Raw genomic sequence first — 24066 nt, 5'->3', positions numbered from 1 at the left:
CACACTCTTACTTGAGCAAACAGTTCAATTCCACTGCATAAAGAAGTACTGCCTTTTCTTCTACTAATGCATTTACTAAAATTAAATACTAACATCAAACGTCAGTTGTGTGGTCTATTGATTGTATTACATAGTTTGATGTACACACACAAATACATGAATGCAAATACACGTTTATTGTAAAGTTCTCTACTGAGGAGTTCTGTTGTATAACAGAAGCTACTGCCTCAACATCTCCGCAGGCCTCTTCTATTGCTTGAAGAAGACTGTAAGGGTTGCGATCATATACTTTCCATCCCCAACAGGAGAAGAACTCCTCAACTGGATTCAGGAAAGGAGAATATAGTGGAAGGAACATCATCCTGAAATGTGGGTAATGCTCAAACCACTCCCGCACCAGCGCCGAATGGTGGAATGGCACATTGTCCCAAACAACTACAAAATTTCACTCCATTTGCTTCTGGTCAACCTGCGGGAAGGTGATTTCATTGAGCGAGTTTAAAAAATTTTGCATCCTTTCAATATTGTATGGCCCCAAGACAGTATTGTGTGCCATAACACCAGTAGTTGAAATTGCGGCAGACATGGTGATGTTGCCTCCCTGCTGTCCAGGGACATTGGCCATCGTGCCATAGTCAATCACATTCCTCCCTCCTCTTTTTTTTTTTTTTAAGATTGAAGCCATACAGGTACATATACAGGTACTCGAAATGAGTAGCACTGCTATCCAACTCTAAAATTCTGTAGAGTAAGAACACACAGTACAATAAGTTAGTGTTTTTTAAAGTAATGGCATTGATTGCAAAGTTTATACTGTAACTGTTGCAGAACAGTCTGGGTTCCCACTTTGACACAGCACTATGCCCAGAGATGCTTGAATTTTTCCACTTAGAGTGGAATAGTATATACACATAATACAGACACATAACATCCAGGAAAACAATATCTTTGTACTTACGATAAAAGTGCAGTAATTATGTAGCTTACATGTACTTGAACAAACTGGAATCGTAACTCCTTCACTTTGATAGAGTTCCTCTCAAAGGGAACTTTGTATACCTGCTTCATCCGGATGGCATTTCTTCTTACAACACAATCAGTTGTGGCAAGACTGCATTGCTGAATATTCTGGAATACTTGGTTGTTCTGTATTATTCTTTGCTTGATTTCTTTGAGACGGATGGTGTCTTTGTAGACAACCATGTCAACAATGGCATGCTCTTGTTCAACTGAAAAGAGTCTTGTTCATCCACCTGAATGTTGTCAAACTTCCATTCTGACAAATGTTTGGATGAGTACGAACATTTATAGTATAGAAATAGAGAACTAGAGTCTAACGATAGCAGTACAATGGTATGGTTACTTACCGGTTTTCACTCTGAAATGTGCGGATAATTGAAGCCACTGTGGATCTGTTTATGTTGGGCTGAACTCTCTGCCCAGCTTCTCTGAAGGAGAGACCATGATTTATGACATGGTCAATTAGGGTGGCCCTCATTTCATTTGAAACCTGTCTGAACCCAATCCTTCTTCCTCTCCTGCCTCCTCTTCCACAACGCTATCCCTTTCCTCTCTGCTCATGTCTTGTTACATTTTCTTCTCTTGCTCTTTCTACTACACCATTGCCCTCCACTCTACCCATCTCTTCTCCCTCTACTCCTCCCCCTCTCCTTTTCCTACATCCTCACCTCTTCTTCCCTCATCGCTTTCTTCCTCTTCCACTCTTCATCTTCCTCTACCCTCTCCACCACCTCTCACTCTTACATGTCTTCCTTTCCCCCTTCTAATTCTTGTTCTTATTCTTTGACTTTTTTCTTTTCCCCTTTTATAATTATAGGGATTGTGATAATTGTGTAATCAGTTAAGAAATTTGCATTTCCTGTGTTGTGTGTATTACTAAATCAGCAGATATCAATTTGGGGCTCATTGAGAACATACCATGTGTAACTGAGCATTGAACAAATGACAGAGTTTTGTTTGTTGTGTTTAGCAAAATGGTATATAAATGTTTGTGATTTGTGTTAAACCAACGAAAGACATGCAATTGCTTTTTTCCTGATATATTACAGTTCTGGTTGGCTGTATGAACTGTTGTGCACACATTGCAGAATTTTGTGCACAGTGTTTTGGGAAAAGTATGCATGTCATTTGAAAGTAGTATGAGATTGTAATTTCTTGTCTATCTATTTAGGACAATGAATGAAATGTTCAGATGGCTGTTAATTGTTTTGAGAGCAGTGACTGGACTTTGGAGTAATGTGTCAAATCGATCGAGGAAAAATTGTAACAAAACATAGGTTTTTTTATTTTTCTTCAGAATTTGTCCCGAAAAAGTATTTTGGAATATAAAGTGCCTTCTCTTCCAACAAGTACTTAGACTCCAATATCTAATTAAAAGAACTTATGGTGGTTTTGGTATGGTGAATTTCCATCAGTGCCATAGTCAATTTGATTGTATTCGTAAGTAGTATTGCTCATTAGGCTACTGCAGCATTCAGATTTTTATTTTCAGCAACTTTCTTGGCTGATCATTAGCTTGGTTAGTCACACTGGATTGATATCTTTCAGATTAAATTACTACTATTACTGATTTCAATACCTTTGGCTAATCACAATTCAATGTGGTATGTAGGCTACACATTGTCATATGACAGGTGTCAGTTCTGGACACAATCTTCTTAATTTTTCTGTATTTACCACAATAAATCACAGAGAAATATGCTAAATTTTCCATCCTTCAGATTATTCTTCTTTCATAGTGATAAACACAGCGCAAAGCCAGAGTAAAACAGAAATCATTTCTGTAACTTGCCCCATTAAAATACTTTGCTACACAGATGCCAGCATAAGAATGATTCACTGGACACTGAAAATGACAAGGGCAAACACAACATTTCTTGATTACAAACACAAGATTGAGAAATTACGAATACTAACCTTAGTATTTGACTCCTGAACACAATGCAGACAGAATATTTTAAACTGCAATCCTGTTATCATGAAGGCTCTCACCTACTCAGCAACATCATAAACATAATAGACTAAAACATAGCATGTTGATGGCTTTATCATGAAACCTGAATGTGCAAAAACATAACTTCAGCATTTGGATACCACAACTCAGGTTGAACTTCACTAAGCCATTCCCTTAATAAACACATCTGTGATTGGTTTATGTGACTCTAGAAAGAGAATATCTCCGTATAAAATATAAGCTTTGTTAACACAAATCCCTAGTACTGGTTATTGGCAGACAAATTATTTATGGTAGTACATCCCAAGCATTTTAATATGGCAAAATAATACAAATAGGTTTGTATTTCAGAGAAATGTTATTTTTCAAAAGACATGTACATAACTTGTAGCTGGTAATATACGTAGCAGAGGCAGCGCAGTCCAGGACCATGCTCAGCACTCCAATAATGAGGTTTGTTTATTTTTCAACTGCTCAGTCCCACCATCTGGCTCTTCACAAGGAAACTTTCACCCACATATTCAGTCCACACTTCATCTATAGCGATTTTCAAGTCTTGCAAGAGTGGAGCAGAGAGCTGGTGTATTGTATAACTGATCCAGACATGAGCGTAGATATGGATTTCGCCTACCCTCTTTCCCTCTGACCCACAGGCATCACTAGCTTGAGCACTCTCCCTATCGGTGGACAAAATGACACAACTGCATGTATGAAATATAAAAAGACCATGGCGGGATCTGCTGAAGGCACATGCCACAGCTCATCCTGTTTCCGCTGCACTACAGTGGGTGGGTGGGGAGCTGGGTGACCTACTTCCACAACCATGGCTTAGAATACATTATTTAAAAGAAGGACTCAAGTGGCATTTCTGCATTCAGAGTCAGACTCCCTGTCATTTTACTTGTTTCCCAACTGCTCTGGTACAGAATCACAGACAGGAGTGTCATTATTATTGAAACCCATACAAAAGTCTGTGGAGTGGATAGAAAACATAGAAAAGGCGAAAGCTAATAATCAGTATCCCCTAATGTACATATATAGCAGATTCTGTCATCAAAACTACTTTTAAACAAGTCTGGGTGGCACAGCGAGTAGCGCTGCTGTCTCACAGTGCCTGGGTGGTGTGAGAGGACATGGGCTTGATACCCACTCAGAGTGTGTGGAGTTTGCATGTTCTCCCTGTGTCTGCATGGATTTCCTCAGGGTGCTCCGGTTTCCTCCCACCATCAAAAGACATGCTGTTCAGGTTCTCCCATATTGTGTGTGTGACAGAGAGAGTGTGGTTTCACTGATGTATGGATCCATTGTAAGTTGTGCATCTAGCAGTGTATGTCACCTTGGTGAATAAGGTGTGAGGACTGATAACACTACATTGAGTTCATTGAAAGTGGTGTTGGAGAAAAGCATCTGCTAAGTAAATAAATGTAAATGTTTCCCTGCATTTCTTCGTCGAGTGGCTAAAAAACATGTATATAAAAACTTACATTTGTGAACATGGGTGGGCACATGTTTGATTTTCTGCATGTACAGTGTAGAAAGAACCATACATGCACCTGCAACAAGAAAGGAAGCAGAAGTATATTTTCTTTTTTTAGCAGCCACTGTCACAAGAGGCCTGGCAGCAGAAGACCATGCTGAGAAATAGGGAAAAGCATGGACAAGTCCTGTGACCTTGCATCACCGCAGCAGAAATCATTTGTTGCCCAACTGAAGGAACTTTTAGCAAATGGACAGCTGCAATGAAATCTTTGACAGCTGTCTCCATACATTGCAGGCTTTTAATTTCTGAGCCTTCAAGTCTCTTTCCACCAGCACCTACTTTGCTTTTGGGTTCATTTCAGTTTGCGGTTTTAAGAAAATTCTCTACACTAATTATGTAAATGTTCGAAGGTTGGTCAAGATTTACAGATTGTTTGACAAAGCAATGGCCTGGCATCTCATAGCCAGTGATTTCAGAATAGTCTCCAGTGCACTACCATCCTGACCAGGACAAGCAGCTAACAAAAGAGAGTATTCCTAGGTATCATTCAGCAATTTTCTTGTTCAAAAGAAGTTGTTTTAAAACATCTACCTATTTTGACAAAAACAAATATGCACAGGAGCAGATTAAGAATGTAACATGTCCTCTGCTAAAACCAGAAACCTATGTTAGAACTTGATCAAAGACTTGGATGAGCTGAACCCCACTTTCAAATAAAATGCATGCATATTATATTAAATATTGGTACCATACATAACTGAAAGCCAGTAAAAAATATTAAACATAAAACAGACAAATGTGAGGCATTTCTGCTGCATATGAGCAGACTGACTCACTAGAGCAACAGTCAGTGCTAAATTTAGCTGTGTAGGTCCCTGGATGGAACACATTGAACAGCTCAACCTGTTCTCACAACATCATGGCAGAGAAAGAGCAAGATAGAGCTGTAATGCAGGTCCTATTTCAGCATCATCACATGGAAGTCATGCAGCACCTTGGTCTCTGTAAAAACTTCTTTCTAGTCAAGGTGTTTTTCTAACAATCATTTCCTATACTTATTTACATTGAAATACGTTTGTAAAAAATAAACTGACTTGAACCACACAAATTTACTGTAAACCCCATAAAGTGATTCCAGACAGCATAACAAAACTCTCTGGTTATAGGTTCTCTACAGTCATTCATAACAATTGCAACCAATTAAACATGGAATAAACATCCATGGACACATTTTATAAAATTAGAAAGCACAAAGTCATTCAACACTTGCAGCCACATGGGTGGGAAAGAAGAATGTGGCAGAAAGTTTTCACTAACAAAACTGGTTCTTTTCTTGAACAAAACTAAACCAAGATAGGGACAAGGCTCCCTTCAAAGGAGAATAAAATAGACAAACTGACACAGGTCCGAAAGCAACCAAGCAAAAGGAACAGAAAAATTACCTACACAAAACAAATGCCGACAAGTTCCATGGAGCCCTCCTGCTCCCTAAATTTTACTTCTGTCACATTGCAGAAAAGCATCACACACAAAAAATGTCTGAAACCACTTACCCGGAGTGGGGTTATGGCGAACTGGAGCCTAACCCAGCAACACAGGGCACAAAGCTGGAGGGGGAGGGGACACACCTTGGACAGGACGCCAGTCCACCGCCAGGCACTCCAGGTAGGACTTCAAACCCAGACCTGCCACACAGCTGAATCCAACCAAGCCTGCTGCCCCACCGCACCCCCCAGAAAAGCCTCAGACAAATTAATATTTGTAAGTGACAGAGAAACCCTGCCCCCCTACCAGGGCTGCACCATCCACCAGCTCACACTATACAGAAACTTAATTATGCTTAGTGCAAACAATGTCTGATAATATCAACTATCTCATCCATTCCCAACTATTCTCCATCTATTATTACATCTGAAAATAATTCATTATTATCATCATTAATTCATTTACAGTAGCAGATGCATTTCTCCAAAGCAACTGATTGTGAGCAACTTACAACTGGGCAATGTTTACTGTGTAAAGTATATAGAGTCATTAATTAAACAAATTTGAAATCCGTAACTACTACACACACACACACTTTCAGAACCGCTTGTCCCATACGGGGTCACGGGGAACCGGAGCCTACCCGGTAACACAGGGCGTAAGGCCGGAGGGGGAGGGGACACACCCAGAACGGGACGCCAGTCCGTCGCAAGGCACCCCAAGTGGGACTCGAACCCCAGACCCACCGGAGAGCAGGACTGTGGTCCAACCCACTGCACCACCACGCCCCCCCGTAACTACTAACTAACGCCATTACTTAAATCATTATGCTCTCTCTGGGAGCAGGGCTGAGGACTGAATCAAGCTGCATGTAAAATTTTTGGTTTTATTTGTGCTATTTACAAAAATGGTGACTGCTGATGAACAGAATTGCAGGACTGGACACGGTTAGGGTCTGTAAAGCAGGCTCTCTCTGACAGGAACACACTTTTTGGTTTCATTCTTGGGGTTGGGTACATCCACCCACCCTACTAAGAAAGGTTTAAAAAATGTTGATGAGCACGTGCCCTCATGCACAGACACCTAACACGAACACCTAATACTAGGGCAAATAAAGCCTTAATCTCATGATCACATGAACGTCATCTAGAGTCAAACATTTATTATTAACGTTCACAGGACCTCTAACAGCATCATGTCTGAATGCTTTTCAGAGTGACAATGACACTGATATTGAAAACTTCATTTCTTTGTAATGCATGTGAGCCCAATTATCAAAATGTCTCCATCCAGTGTGCCTTGTACTGTCTCATATCATGTTTTTGTAACGTAGACTGCGGACCACCAAGATCCTGCAATGGACAAGCAGTTCCTGATATGTAAATTAATGAATGAAAGTATAATCTTAGAAGCCAAGTTAGAAATCATTTTGTTACATATAGTACAAAATATGTGTTTTAAAAAAATTGTCATGCTTAAAAAACTTTGGTTTGTTTTTCTAATAATTTTAGGGGACACATTTTCCTATAGGAACCAATTTTTCAAAAGAAATAATGTGAATTTGACCCTCTCATAAGAGGGATTCACCTAACAGGGTGATTTCAAGGAACAAATTAACCCCCTTAAGCGAAGGGTAAGTGTGTCCTGGCTTTTGATGCACCCAAGTTATTTTCCATAAATGCTGACTGAATAAGTCTCACTCACACAGACAAACACACTGTCTGAAGCTTCTTGTCCCGTGCGGAGTTGCAGCAAGCCAGAGCCTAACTCAGCAGCACAGGGCGCAGGCCTGGAGGGAGAGGGGGCACACCCAGGACAGGATGCCAGTCACAGGAAACCCCAGGCAGGACTCGAACCCCTGACCCACTGGAAGGCAGGCCCTGGCCAAACCTGCCACACTACTGCACCCCCCCACTGAATAAGTTCCCCAGTTCAAATCCCTTTGAATCAACAAAGCAGGTAGAAGACTAGATATACCTTTTTCAGTTATACATTATCTAATTTATGTTTTTCAAGGAAAATCATTGCAGGCATATCAGTACAACACATAATTCAATCTGACTTGTCCAAAATCAGAACAGTGAAAATAACTACACTCCTCATATAACTGTATCCCATACAGCAAAAAAATGCTACAAGAGCTTCTAAAAATACACCAATTTTCATAAAACAGGCTGATTATTCAGTTCAATGCAATTTTTGCCTGATCCACATCATTCTATTTTCATTTCCTTTGTCCCATTCTGACATATGCAACAGACAGTACAACCGTACATGAATGTAATGAATCCCACACAGGTGATTCCTGTCAACTCCTATCTTTGGTTATTAGTTCAGATCAGTGATTTGCCATTAAATAAACAAGGAAAAACACTCATAGGAACATTAACAAAAATTAAAGAACACAAATTCAATAACTCATGTACAGAGGCCAGGAAACAAAGAGGAACTACAATATTTCGTATCACATTGAAAATCTAAGGAAATTATAACGACTGACCAATGTAAATCTATTACCACAACTGAAAAAGCAGATACTAGTACTGTTCATTCATTTAGGTGATGCTTTTCTGCAAAAGGATTTTAAATTATTCAACCATTTATACACCAGGGTAATTTTTACTGGAGCAATTCAGGGTAAGTTCTTTGCTCAAGGGTACAACAGCGTAGGGATTAAACATTTGTTGCATTTACATATTTAGCTGATAGTCCTCCAAAGAAGTAATGTTAAGCCACTTATTTTTTTATCCAGTTATACCGCTTTTACTGGAGCAAGCTAAGGGTAGTTCCTTAGAACAGTACTACAGCAGGAGGGGGGATTCAAAGATTGGTCATTTGAGTGCAAGGCAGGAAATATAACCACTACACTACCTGCTACTGCTACACAGCACCTCCAATGGCATAAAGTCTGAATGTTTTGCAAAGTAAAAGACATCAGTAGAGATATTGTAAACTTTTTCTTTGTATCATAGACATCTATCAGCCAAATTATCAAAATGCCCAGTACAGTGTTGTGAGACATCTTAAGGTTTTTCTAAGCCAAATATGTGGTCTTAAATACCTCTGACTCATCAATCATACAAATTGATCGGCGATCATACAACTAACTGCCAGAATTAAGGAAACACTGACATAAAGTATCTCAGTAGGACACTGTCTACAAGCTGCATTACAGAACAGCAAAAAGTGGCATATTAACTACAAAATAGCCAGCTCTACAGAAGCTGACGATATGAATGACAACTGTTTTTATTATTATTTTGATGGTATAATGACTGTCTTAATCACCAAAAGGTACTAATTTGTCGAGATCCGCTTTTGGACAATAGAGCCGGACAGAGTCTTTTGGACAGAGTTTTACAGTCTTACAAGATTAAACATTCAACATGTTATGTTCTTAACATTTCGGAAAGCATTTCTGAGTAGGGCTACTTCCTCGCATCACCTCTTCTGAAATGTCTTGCTCAGAAAATTACCATAATAATGTCACGTATAACATCAGGATCAAGATTTTTTATATAATTATATGGTACATATTTCAATACGTTACAAAAATACTTTGTAATTTCTTACCTCTCCTGTAATTGTCCTTCTTTGGTCTGGTACCACTAGAGTGTTCGCATTGCTGTATGGATCAACAGTGGAACCAATACTCATTCTGGGTCCCACTAACATGTACCGTTTCTCTCCGGACCTGTACTGGATGCTGTGGCAAAGCGTTCCGTTCCCGCTCGTATCCACGTAATTGGAATCCCGTGAGAACTTGGGAGATTCGTCTCGAGGTTTAGAACACTGCATCACTATCAAACCGATAATAGAGATGACAAAAAGCGCTGAAACAGACCCCAAAGAAATTATCAGATAAAAAGTGACGTTGTTCTCCTCTTCGTTTTTTACTGCGCTTTTAACATCTGATGCTACAAACGCCTCTTTGCTGGTCTCCACTACTCTGACGATCACAGTTGCTGTCGCTGAGAGTGAAACATTCCCATTGTCTTTAACCAGTACGACCAGTTTGTGCTCAGCTTTGTCTGATTCCATGAATGGCCGAAGTGTCCTGATCTGTCCTGTGTAGCGCTCCAAACCAAACAGAGTGGGGTCAGTAACTTGCAGCAAAGAGAACGATAACCAGCCGTTGTATCCTATGTCAGGGTCATAAGCTCTTACTTTAGTCACCAAATGTCCTGAGATCACATTGCGCGGAATCTCCTCCACAAATTCTGTCGAACCGTTAGTGTTGACCGAAGACAAGATGACTGGAGCGTTGTCGTTCTTGTCCAGAATGAACACCTTCACTGTTACGCTGCTGCTTAGTGACGGGGTCCCAGAGTCTGTTGCTACCACTTGGAACTGGAAGGTTTTCGCTGACTCAAAGTCAAAACTTTTCAGTGCGTAAATATTGCCATCGTCGGGGTTAATATTTAGATACGATGCAAGATGATTTTCGGAACTGCCATCTTTTCTGATGCCATACTTTACTATAGCGTTTTCGTTTTGATCCCGATCAAGAGCACTAACAGAAAATATAATAGAACCTGGGACGTTGTTCTCATAAACGTAGAATGAGTAAGGAATGCTAATGAACTCTGGTTTGTTGTCATTCACGTCTGATATGTGAACAATAATATTTTTTAGAGAAGAGAGCGATGGCTCTCCGCCATCATGGGCCAGTATTCTAACGTCATACTGTGACTGTTCCTCTCGATCCAAGAGTGCTTTAGTTACCAACGAATACACATTTTCCTGCAGAGTTGTGTCAAGTTTGAAAGGAACGTCATCGGGCAAAGAGCAGAAAACCTTTCCATTTAGGTCAGCGTCAATGTCACGCGTACTTATAAGAGCTATGACTGTGCCTGTACGTGAATCTTCAGAGATAGTGCTAGAAAATGACGTCACGTCAATTTCTGGGGCATTGTCATTTACGTCAATGATTGTTACAATTACACTGCTGTCTACCGTCAACGGAGTCGCCCCTTTATCAGATGCCTGTATATCGATTTCATATAAATTATACTCTTCGAAATCAATTTCACCTTTTACAGTTATTTCTCCAGTATTTTCATCTAAGTTAAATATTTGTCTTATTTTATCGTTTATATTATTCCCGAAAGAATAAAATACTTTTCCGTTAGACCCGTCATCCAAATCTGTGGCATTTACCTGTATCACTCTAGTGCCCAGTGGAGCATTTTCTTGCAGTGTAGCCGCGTAAAAATCTTTTGCAAAAACTGGCATGTTATCATTTACATCAAGTACCTCTATAGCGATATTAATAGTTCCTGAGTTCGGAGGTTTGCCCCCATCGCTGGCAGTAAGTACGAGATTATGTCTCTTTGAGGTCTCTCTGTCTAGCTGTTTCTGCAAAATCAAAAAAGGGATTTTATTATCTGTACCCCGATCCTTAACTTCCAAGCGGAAATGGACGTTTTGACTGAGTTTATATGCTTGAATAGAATTAACTCCAACATCTTGGTCTCGAGCAGCTTGTAGCTGAAAGCGAGCGCCCGGTAAAGCAGATTCTGCGATTTCCAGATGCATTTCACTGCTAGAAAAACGTGGAGAATGGTCGTTTATATCCAAAATCTCAACTGCGACATAATGCACTTCGAGTGGGTTCTCCATCACGGTTTTCAGGTTCACGATGCACGAATTTTCTCTGTCGCATATCTCCTCGCGGTCTATCTTTTGGTTCAAGTACAGTATGCCGTCATTGTCGTTAACCTGGAAAGGAGACTCTTTCGTCCCAGAAACCACACGAAACCGTCTGCCTCCTAGTGCTCCCACTTCAATGCCCAGGTCCTTGGCAATATTCCCCACAACAGATCCCTCTTTCACTTCTTCAGGAATTGAGTACTTTATCTGTGCCCGAGCCGCATTATATAAACACAGCACCGCCATGACATTAACGAGCATCCATCGGTGTTCCAGCTCTGATCTCCGCCTTGTTTTCTCCATTGTTATCATTCCATTCAAAGCTTTCTCTGAAATATCAGTTTATTCCAGAAGAAAAAAAGAAATTTATATCCGTGTTATTGCCCGACCGGACACAAAGTGCTTTAAGGCTGCGTGGTCCCACGACCATATCGGTCCATTTTAGAGTTGGGCGAGGAATTCTGGTTTCTGCGACGTTTATGGACCGTTATCCTTGTATAACGGTGACACCTCGCGTTCCGACCTTACACTACTAAAACTCTGCTATACGCCGCACAGTTGAAACGAATTGTCCAGAAACACTAATGCTGGTGGCAGCTGAGCTGCAATTACTATTGGTTCGTCTTTGGAAACAAGAAATTAAATATTTAAAATAAACGTTTTAAAACCTGTATTAATATATTGTAAATATAAATCAGTCTCATTTCAAAAAATTCATTTGAATCCGGAGCGTTTTTTTCAAACTGCGTTTTCATCTGATGTACCTCCTTCTGATATTTCAGCACTGTTGTGGACAGCAACTGGATAAGGCACTATGACTGGAGGTTCCACAAACTTTACACTGTTGTATCCAGAAGGGAAATGGAGATTGTGGTTACTTTAAGTCACCACTGCACAAATTTCAGTCATGTTAACTCTTACTAATATTTGTCTTTGCAAGTTCGGATAATAATATGCACTCACTCACTCACTCATACTTTCTGAACCACTTGTCCCATATGGGGTCACGGGGAACCGGAGCCTACCCGGCAACACAGGGCGCAAGGCCGGAGGGGACACACCCAGGACAGGACGCCAGTCCATCGCAAGGCACCCCAAGCGGGACTCGAACCCCAGACCCACTGGAGAGCAGGACCCAGTCCAACCCACTGCACCACCGTACCCCCCTAATAATATTCAAAACATTTTATTTGCATTAGTTGCAAAACTTGCACTGGTTCCACATCCATTTGTCATTAATCATTTGTCCTGGCCAGGGTAGTGGAGGTCGTGGACATATCTTGGAATCACTAGGGTCAAGGCTGACGAGGAGTACACCTTAGACGGGATGCCAGTCTATGACAAGGTAGCCACACTGGCACACATGCACGCCCATACAGACACTAAGGGCACTTATGCAACACCAATCCACCTGAAGTACATATCTTTGGACAGTGGGAAGAAAACCTAGCACCAAAATGAAACCCACGTGAACACAGTGAGAACATACAAACTCCACACAGACCAAGTGGGATTCAAACCTATACTCAAGTGATTTGAGATGGTAGCACTACTCATTGCATCACCATGCCATCCTTGTCATTTACTCATAACATAATTACTATCATGTCAAAATGGTTTTTAAAAAGTCACCGACAGTATAAATGGGTTAGTCGCATTCTAAATGTATTTGGTTCAAACGTCCAGGTAAATTGATTGTTTCCCACTTCCACTTGTGTTCCCCAGCAAAATAATTACTGACAGGTTGGAGATGTTGAATAATGAATATTGTTGTATATATATTTAAATATATAATATTAGCAAAATAAAATACTTTTCTAGTGAATTACTGTTTAAAAAGAAAATGCTGGTACGCCAAAGCAATGAATTGCAATACGGCAGATTGCTTTCTTTTTCTTTTCTCTACGTCACTTTCCTGCTTTGCAAAAAAATTAACTGTTTATGTCGAGAAAGATTTTGAGACCTAAAACCGTTAAGGCTTTTGCTTATCATTTTTCAGTGAAGAAGCATGTTATACTTGACAGCCAAAATTCTAATGGAAATATAAATACTTAATTTAGTTCTCTTTAAGCCCTCCATCATTACTTTACTATCAAGGCTAAAAATGTAATTTTGTGATTCCATTTCCGTTTTTGACTTTGAAATTTAATCTGAATTGCATCCTCATTCTCTTTGAAGTTACATGATGCTGTGGCACGAAGTTTATTTTTTCCTAACATGTGTCTGGACTAGAAAAAAAACTATTACTGGAATGTGAATATGTTGCTCATTCAGAAAAATGTAACAAACATTGAGCTCCGTAGTAGGGTACTAGTAAGATTTCTAAGAACCCCCCCAGTCCTGCAAAACAATCATGAATTGAACAACTTAAAATAAAACTGTACACAATTCACAAATAACCTGCACAACCTGTGCAACCAAGGAAAACACATTACTCACTTCAACCACCACACGAACCGACATTAAATACAATCGAGTACGCAAAAATCAATGTCTGACTCATATACTCACCTCAGTAGAAGACTTTCTATTGTCTAAAACAACCAGTGTATTTCCAGTGCTGTTCGGAATAATAGTAGAACCGATACTCATTCTGGGTCCTACTAACATGTACCGTTTCTCTCCGGACCTGTACTGGATGCTGTGGCACAGAGTTCCGTTGCCGCTCGTATCGACGTAATTTGAATCCCGCGAGTACTTGGGAGATTCGTCTTGAGGTTTAGAACACTGCATGGCTATCAAGCCAATAACACTGAAGACAAGAAGTGCTGACACGGACCCCAGAGAGATCATCAAATAAAAAGTGACTTTGTTTTCTTCTTCCTGTTTTACGGCGTTTTTATTAAAGTCAGTCGATTTAAACGCCTCTTTAGTCTCCACGATCTTTATAATAACAGTTGCTGTGGCTGAGAGTGAAACATTCCCATTGTCTTTAACCAGAATCACCAGTTTGTGCTCAGCTTTGTCCGATTCCATGAATGGCCGAAGTGTCCTGATCTGTCCTGTGTAGCGTTCCAAACCAAACAGAGTGGGGTCAGTAACTTGCAGCAAAGAGAATGATAACCATCCATTGTATCCTATGTCAGGATCATAAGCTCTTACTTTAGTCACCAAATGTCCTGCGATCACATTGCGGGGAATCTCCTCCACAAATTCTGTCGACCCGTTACTGTTGACCGGGGACAAGATGACTGGAGCGTTGTCGTTCTGGTCCAGAATGAACACGTTCACTGTGACGCTGCTGCTCAGTGGCGGGGTCCCAGAGTCTTTAGCTATGACTTGGAATTGGAAGGTTTTCTCTCTTTCGTAATCAAAACTTTTAAGTGCAAAGATCCAACCGTTATCGGGATTTATATTTAGAAAAGAAACTTCCTTGTTCTTCTGTCTTTCACCTATATGATATGATATAAGGGCATTTTCATTTAAGTCTTTGTCAGTCGCAGAAATTGAGAAGACGGACGTCCCTGGGTCATTATTTTCCAATATATAAAATTCGTAAGGATTTTTAAGAAATTCTGGGCTATTATCATTCACATCTGATATCTGAACGCTCACTGTTTTAAAGGTGGACAGCGGAGGTTGACCACTATCTGAAGCTTTTATTGTAATGTTATAATGATTAACCAGCTCCCTGTCCAACATCCCTTTGGTAACTAAAGAGTACAGATTATCTTGGAAAGACAACTTTAGATCAAACGGTGGATTATTGAGTAGAGTAGAAACAGTCTTACCGTTCATGCCGGAGTCAGGATCTGTGACGCTTATGAGAGCGATCACAGTCCCTGGTTTCGAGTCCTCAGGAACAAAGGTAAATAACGAGGTCACCTCAATTTCAGGTTTATTATCATTGACGTCCTGAACTTTAATAATGACACTACAGTCTACTGTCATAGGGGGCTGTCCTTTATCAGAAGCCTGTATGTCTAGCTGATAAACCTCGGTGTCTTCAAAATCCACCAGACCTTTTACACGAATTTCACCAGTGACATTATCCAGATGAAACATATCATAGACTTTGCGTTTCAAGTTGCTGCCAAATGAGTATTCGACGTGGCCGTTTGTACCCTCATCCGGATCTGTAGCTTTCACTTTTACAACAACGCTACCGGCTTCGGTGTTTTCTGGTAATGTTACTGAATATATGTCCTGCTCAAAGTACGGACGGTTATCGTTTATATCCAAAACTGCAACCGTGATGCTCAGTTCACCGGTCCTCGGCGGCTTGCCTCCGTCTACTGCTGTTAAGAGTAAATTGTGTGTATCCTTTTCTTCCCTGTCCAAATGTTTTTTGAGTACTAAAAATGGGATTTTTACGTCTTCTCCTCTGTCTCTAATTTCTAGTTCAAAGTGGTCGTTTTGGCTTAATTTATAAAAGCGCACGGAATTAGTACTACTGTCGGGATCACTGGCTGCCTGCAGCTGAAAACGGGCTCCCGGCAAGGTGGACTCTGCTATTTCCATTCGCTTTTCCGATTCTGGGAAGCTTGGGTAATGGTCATTAACATCGATTATTTCTACTCCCACGTGATGAATTTCCAGTGGATTTTCAGCAACGAGTTTGAGATTTATTAAGCACACCGCGTTGTTGTCACAGATCTCTTCTCTATCCATTTTGTTGCACACGTACAATGTTCCATTGTTCTGATAAAGCCCAAAATGAGATTCCTTGGAACCAGCAACAATCCGGAAACGCCGTTCTCCTAAAGTGGTGATATCAAGTCCCAAGTCTTTTGCAACGTTTCCCACAGGGGTTCCATCTTTTACCTCCTCTAAAATGGAATACCGTACCTGTGCAGAGGCTCTGTTAGCAAAGCTTATGGCCACAGACACAGCCAAGAAAAGCTTCCAGTACTCACATCTCCATCGTCCACGTTGTTCCATTGCTAACTGCGTGAAATCCAACAAAAATAAGGAAATATTTCATGAACCGAAAGTATACCGAGGTTTAAACTTGGTATGTGGCATTATTTTGTCGAAAAATACGGTGTATGGAAGCTATTCTTTATACTAGTGCACGTTGTCCATACTGCCTGCTGTTTCTTCGTGACTTAGAAAAAATAAACGTCATCACTCACTGGATGGAGTTATTCGCAGAGCCGTTTCTTTGTGTAATACTGACACCGCGTGTTTCACATTTTCAATGTCAGAAGGCAAACGAGTTGCACCATACTTACCAAAATACTTAATCTAGATTTTTTCAAACAACAACAATAGTAATATGTGTAATATGTTTAAGAAACTTAGTGTATCTTACTTACAAATTCTCAAGAAAGGCATATTTAAAATAGTGTGCTGGATCACAAACTAATTGAACCAATCGGAACTGTAATAATGGATTAAAAGCAGTATGCCTGAAGTTATATATGGATTGACAGAAACAATCAAGACAGATTATTGTAGTTATATGGGCAACACAACGATAGTTAAAGAGAGGGAATGTGAAAGACTCTCGCTGGTAATTCTTTTATAACACGTTGATACAATCGGACAACAGGAATCTTAGCCAAAAGACATCTACATACATTTAAACGCTGACCCTCTGTAGTATGCACGATACCTTGTTTCAGCCAAGAAAATGTGTGCACGGACATTTTTTATCTAGTTTCGTGCTTAACTTAAAAACTACACACCCACACACACACTGTCTGTCTGAAGCTGACTGTCCCAAGTGGGGTCGCGGCGAGCCGGAGCCTAGCCCGGCAGTGCAGGGCGCAGGGCTGGACGGGGAGACGACGCACCCAGGCAGGGACGCCAGTCCATCGCAGGGCACCCCAAGCAGGGCTCAGACCCCAGGCCCACCAAAAAGCAGGACCTGGCCAAGTCTGCTGTGTCACTGCGCCCCCCCACTTAAAAACTATACAAACTCAGTTATTACTACTTGCTTGACTGACGCATTGATGCCATACCAGGTTTACTCAACCAACCAACCAATGTCAACAACTGCTTGTCCCGAGCGGGATCGGCGAGCCGGAGCCTACCCGGCAACAAGGCACAAGAGACACACAGAGGACAGGATGCCAGTCCGCCGCAGACCACCCCAAACAGGGCTCTAACCCCAGATCCACCACACTGCTGGCACCGGCCAAACCCGCCGCTCCCCCACGCCCCCCACGCTTATTCAAAGAAATGCTTTTTTTTCCAGAAAACAACTAACTAAATGTGATATAAGCGGTTACAGGTGGCACTGTAATGCAGGGACTTTCACTGTGCCTTGGATGTTTGCGCGTAGATTCGAATCCAACTCTGCGTGGCGTTTGCATGTGTATGGGGGGGACTTCCTGTGTCCTGCCCACCAAACTAAATTTAAGAGAGAAAAAGCAGGAAAACTGAGTTTTTACTTCAGCTAATTGTACAATTTTTTTGGTCGGTTGAACACAAACTTAATTTGAACCGTTTCTTTAAGTGAATTGAAGCAACTCCGTTATACAGTAGGACCGTGTCGTGTGAAGAGAAGGTTCCCTTAACTAACCGTTAACGCCCCAGACTTTGTGTCCACATTCGACAACTGATTTGTCTGCAGTAGTTATTAAAGTAGTTTCGATTACTTCAGTTAAAATTTTATGTGGTTTTATTTAGTACTTTGTGTGTTTTACTTCAGTAAAGTCTGTTGCATTGATTTCAGGAACCTAGCATGGCAAGGTATAGGATTGCACAGCATGCCCAGCTCTATTTCTGCCACTTAGTTGACTGGATGCAAAATTAACAATTATTATTTCCATTTCTTGTAATTAAAAATTTTTGTCGACCTTCAGCTCTGTTTCTATAATCCAAATCTACCTTGGAATATGCATCAATTTCTAATACCGAAAAGATCTAGAGTCAGCAATCAGTGCTACTGCCAGAGCTCCTGAGAGCAGTAATATAGCCCTATCTGCACAAGACTGCACAGCAGTAGAGAGCAGTGCACAATGTTCCCAGTACACAACACTCCCAGTCACATTACAAAATGTTCCCTGTCCCAGTACACAACACTCCCAGTATACAATGCTCAGTTCCACTACACAACACTCCCAGTCCCAGTACATCATGCTTCAGTGCCAGGACTGAATGTTTCCAGTACACAATGCTCCCAGTGCCAGTACAAGCTCTGCAAATATTTCTTGTTTTTATCCTGATAATGGAGGCTTAGTTGCTAGAACCTCCACAGTTAATGTTTCACACACATCTCCACACACACACACTGACTGAAACTGCTTGTCCCAAGTGAAGTAGCGGCGAGTCGGAGCCTAACCCAGCATCACAGGGCACGAAGCTGGATGGGGGGAGACACACCCAGGAAGGGACGCCAGGCCATCACAAGGCACCCCAAGTAGAACTCTAACCGCAGACCCACCAGAGAGTAGGCACAGGCCAAACCTGTTGCGTCACCATGCTTCCCCACCCCTGCGCCCCCCACACATCTCCATCCTAACCCATTTTTAAAAACCCTATTCTAAATCAATGTTTGGGCAAACAGCTTTTCCTCCTTGAGGGGACAGCTTTAAGTTAAAATACCATTCTGACAGTAATGTTAATTTTAGTTTCTAGATGAGGTAGACTGTGTACAATCCACAAGCACAGTTGTGAACAACAAGAGACCATTTTACATGATGCGGATTACAATATTTTGAGGGGACACATCACTGTCACTGATCACCCATGGCAGCTGTCATGCAAATAGTTAATCAGTGCCTCTTCATATATCACACTGAGACTAGCTTGGGAAACACATCAATGTCACGACCCACACGGACAACATCGCTATGGGCCAAAGGAGAGGCCACTCAGTGCCACTAGCCCAGACCCATGCACCTCATAATCTGGTGGTTAGTGAGATATAAAAGGAGCAAGTGTCTGAGGATACATCGTGGATTTTTAATCATTGTTTTATTGCGTTCTCTTGGCGAACTTCAGTTATCCGTTTCCTAAATCTTGTCTCATAGGTGTTTATGTTCCAGTCCCGAGTGCCTGTCCTGTCTACTCTTACATTTTGTACTCCTATCCAGGTCCATTGTTCCAGTTCGTTATTTCGTCACACCTCCGTCCGTGTTAAAGAACTACTCTCAGATTCGTGTCTTACTTTTCTACTTTGTGAAAATGCACTGTGTCTCATTGTCCTGCGTTCATCGTTTCAATTCTGCACCGTACTTTACACTTTACATTGCGCACTTATAAAAACACTCTGACGTGAGGTCATTTTACTTCTCGTCCGTGTTCGGACGTCACAGCAACACGACCGCGTCGGACTCTCGTCCGGAAGCTACATTCAAAATGAACTGCAATACCTAAAATTACATTAAATGCTGGATGACCAACTAATGTTTTAAAATGATAATTCTGCCAATACATTCTAAAATTACCCTGGGGTGAATGGCAGTAAGTTCGTAACTTTTGGACTTAGACTCTAAGTTAGAGAGTGACTGAGTTTTGAAACATACTGATTATATATAGCAAAGTCATGGATAAAGAGCAATCAATGAATCAAAATGAAAATGTGACTATAGCAAAAAAGTTAATGTAAAGAAAATCTCCATCAAGGAAATACATTTTATGCTAATTTTTTGGCCAAACATCCTGAAACAGAACCATCCTTACCTCACCAGAAGCTCTCTTCCTGTGTTCAGAGATCATAAGAGTGTTCGCATTGCTATTGGGAACAATGGAAGAACCGATACTGGTTCGGGGTCCAACTAACATGTACCGTTTCTCTCCGGATCTGTACTGGATGCTGTGGCACAAAGTTCCGTTGCCGCTCGTATCCACATAATTTGAATCATGTGAGTACTTGGGGGTATAGTCTGGAGGTTTAGAACACTGCATCACTGTCAAGCAGATAATGCTAATGACAAAAAGCGCTGAAACGGACCCCAAAGAGATGATCAGATAAAATGTGAAGTTCTTCTCATTTTCAGTTTTTAGCGAGTTTTTAGTATCAGTCACTGCAAACACCTCTTTAGTCTCCACTGCCTTCACAATCAAGGTGGCTGTGGCTGAGAGTGAAACATTCCCATTGTCTTTAACCAGAACAATTAGTTTATGATCAGTTTTGTCTGATTCCATGAATGGCCGAAGTGTCCTGATCTGGCCTGTGTAGCGCTCCAAACCAAACAGAGTGGGGTCAGTAACTTGCAGCAAAGAGAACGATAACCAGCCATTGTATCCTATGTCAGGGTCATAAGCTCTTACTTTAGTCACCAAATGTCCTGCGATCACATTGCGAGGAATCTCCTCCACAAATTCTGTCGACCCATTACTGTTGACCGGAGACAAGATGACTGGAGCGTTGTCGTTCTGGTCCAGAATGAACACGTTCACTGTGACGTTGCTGCTTAGTGACGGGGTCCCAAAGTCTTTAGCTATGACCTGAAACTGGAAGGTTTTCTCTCTTTCGAAATCAAAACTTTTCAGTGCGTAAATGTTCCCGTTTTCGGAGTTAACATTTAAAAAAGATGCTAATTTAGTGTTATTTAAACCCTTTCCTATCATGTAAGAAACCTGCGCATTTTCGTTTTTATCATAGTCAACTGCAGTTACTGAATATATTGATACGCCAGGTACGTTATTTTCGGTCAAATACATCGTATATGGATTTTGAGAAAAGGTGGGCTTATTATCATTGACATCTGTTACCTGAACAGTAATGGACTCGTAAGTCAACAGTGCAGGGCTTCCCAAATCTCTGGCCAGTATTTTAATTACATACTCAGGCACAGTTTCTCTGTCCAAATACGCATTTGTTACGACCGAATAAATGTTTGACTGTGATGTAGGTTTAAGCACAAAATCAAGGTTTTCTTCAATGGCGCATGTAACCTGACCATTTACTCCCGAGTCTTTGTCGGTGACTTCAATTAGCGCCACGACGGTACCGAGTTTGGCATCTTCTGGAATGGAACTTAACAAAGAAGTAACCTCTATCTCGGGCTGGTTGTCGTTGACATCTTCTACACTTACAAAAACATCACAATGACCTGATAGAGGAACAGATCCCTTGTCTGTTGCCTGCACATTAATCTCATAAGAGCGTTTTTCTTCAAAGTTGATGAGTCCTTTAACCCGGATTTCCCCACTGTTTCTATCCAGCTCAAAGACTTCGTATCGTCTTCCTCTCATTGTTTCAACAAAGGAGTATTCCACTGCTCCGTTGTCACCAAAGTCCAAATCAGTAGCATTGACTTTTATTACAAATGTTCCAATGGGGACATTCTCTCGTAAACTAACCGAATATTTCTGCTGATCAAACACAGGGGCATTGTCATTAATGTCCAGCACCACAATAGTGATATTAACTACACCAGTTAAGGGTGGATTTCCACCGTCGATAGCAGTAAGGAGCAGCTCGTGCACAGCAATACGTTCTCTGTCCAGTGGCTTCAGTAAAACCAGCATAGGAATTTTATTGTTTTCGCTACGATCTTCGACCTTCAGCTCAAAGTATTCATTTCTGCTTATTTTGTAAGATCGCAAGGCATTTGTGCCCACGTCTGGATCGTGGGCTCCTTCTAAATGGAAACGAGTACCAGGTACGGTCGTTTCTGATATTTCCAGACGCCTTTGTTGGTCTGTAAAATTAGGCGAGTGGTCGTTGACATCAACAATCTCTATTGTAACTCGATGTATTTCAAGGGGATCCTCAATGACCGCTTTTAAATTGACATAACAATGAAGATTCTCCTGGCAAAGGTCTTCTCTGTCAATACGGCCACTCACCAGTAAAGCGCCGTCTTTTTCGTTTACTTGAAAAAGCTCTCTTTTGTCCGCAGAAACCGTTTTGAACCTTCGGTCTGCCAGTGTTCTCGGCTGAATTCCCAAATCCCCGGCAAGGTTTCCGACGAACGTGCCCAGTTTTACCTCCTCTTGTACAGAATAGCGAATTTCTCCGCAAGAAATTTTGATCAGAGAGAAAATCACCATAAAAGATAGAAACGCCCGTATATTTTCCAGCTTCTTTTGGCAAGCTTGGTATTCCATAACAAAATCGCAGTCGTACGCTATCAGCACAGAAAATCGAAATTCAAAATAAACTCTTTTTTCATGGGGTAGCTGCCATATCGACACTCACTTTTATGATAATATATGTACAATATTAGTCAACAATGCGCAGTCGTCCTAGGGATAGCGCATGTTTCTAAGGCTGATCTTATATATCCGTCTGTGCCGTTCCATGAAGGATGACGGGATGTGCGTGTGGTGCCTTTGAGACTATGGACTGTATCCTTCACAATACTGACACCTACCGTTTCTGGCCTGGACAGAAAAAGTTGAACATTTGCAAAATTTTTATTCCTTTCTCCATTAGAAAGCAGTTCTTTACATAGATGTTGTATAGTCATATGTCATATGACATATGCCATGCAACGAGATGGCACTGCAAAAGACCTTGGACAGGGCTAGAGTCCTATTTACACAATCAAGAGTGGATGTTGTCATATATCTATTCAAAGTGAACCAAATGTTGGATGCCACCTGCTTCAGGGTGACCAGTGAGGAGGAAAAGCACAGATTCTCTCACTGTTGCCCAAACCCATGGAAAGCTACCCCATGTGCCCATTGATAGTTTAGTTCTCAGTTATTTTTAACTTGTGCTCTGAGTTGTTGTAGTTTATTTTTGCTGTCATTTGCTATACAGATAACTCCTGTCTACTAAGCTCATGTAGATCAAAAATACTAAAAGTAATGTGAAACAGAAAACACATAGTCTTTCAGTTCTATGGTTTTACATATCAGGACATATCTAAATTATCATGTCCTCACCAATGCTTAATAGTTGATAAATCCAGCCAGTTTTGACAAATAACACATAACAGATTTTACTCCATCATTGTTTATTCAACCACATAAGTCAACATGTGGAATCCATGCCTGAAAAAGTACTGTTACTGCTTCCATAACAACACCATTAGAATGTGCTATGACCTACCTATAAAGGCTGAAATTATGGCAGATTGGTCTGGAGCATAGAAGTTTGTCTTAACAAAGCATGCCAAGGACAATATTTGTGATAATCTGTGAGACGTGAATGTTCATGTTCAGCTGCTTGGGAAGGGTTGTAAAGCCATTTCCAAATAATAATTATTCAACAGTAAGAAAGATTGTTGACAAGAATACACTCAAGACAGTTGCCAATCTACTCAGAATTTAGCACCTCAAGCAAATTCACTCCAAGATCAGACCATATAATGCTCAGAGGAAATGGAAAGTGTCAAAAAGCTACATTTAGGGATCGACACACCTCTGTAAACACAGTAAATATTAGATTGCATGACTGCATCCTTTACAAAAACACAGAAAAGTTATGTCTGTCAGGAAAGTGCAGATAGGACAGAACTTCTTCTCTGAAAAAAATAACAAGACAACATAGCTTAGGTTTGCTGCTAAATGAACCGCAAAACTTTTGGAACACTGATCTTTGACCAGACAAAACCAGTATAGACACTGCATATCACCACAAGAATCTTATACCACCTGTAAAACATGGTGGTGTAGGGGTGATTGT

At 41.0% G+C, this 24066-nt stretch overlaps 1 protein-coding gene across 13 annotated transcripts in view; it reads right to left on the bottom strand.

The window, feature by feature from the left end:
* The window catches only part of LOC108934193 (protocadherin alpha-C2-like), a 163281-nt gene that overhangs the window by 92400 nt on the left and 46815 nt on the right, over nucleotides 1–24066 (bottom strand). Inside the window, exon 1 of one of the 13 annotated variants that reach the window (XM_018751734.2) lies at nucleotides 14103–16703. The exons of 11 other annotated variants lie outside the window; for them this stretch is intronic. In XM_018751734.2, coding sequence (XP_018607250.2) covers nucleotides 14103–16472 — 2370 coding nt within the window. In that variant the 5' untranslated portion in view covers nucleotides 16473–16703. Of the gene's footprint in view, nucleotides 1–9512; nucleotides 12254–14102; nucleotides 16704–24066 lie in introns of those variants that run through there. One more of the 13 variants, XM_029251188.1, reaches the window with a different exon arrangement.

This window comes from Scleropages formosus, chromosome 4 (assembly GCF_900964775.1).
Source record: "Scleropages formosus chromosome 4, fSclFor1.1, whole genome shotgun sequence".
Classification (NCBI taxonomy): Eukaryota; Metazoa; Chordata; class Actinopteri; order Osteoglossiformes; family Osteoglossidae; genus Scleropages; species Scleropages formosus.
Note: the sequence above shows the minus strand (reverse complement) of the source record. Positions and strands in the feature narration are given on the sequence as shown.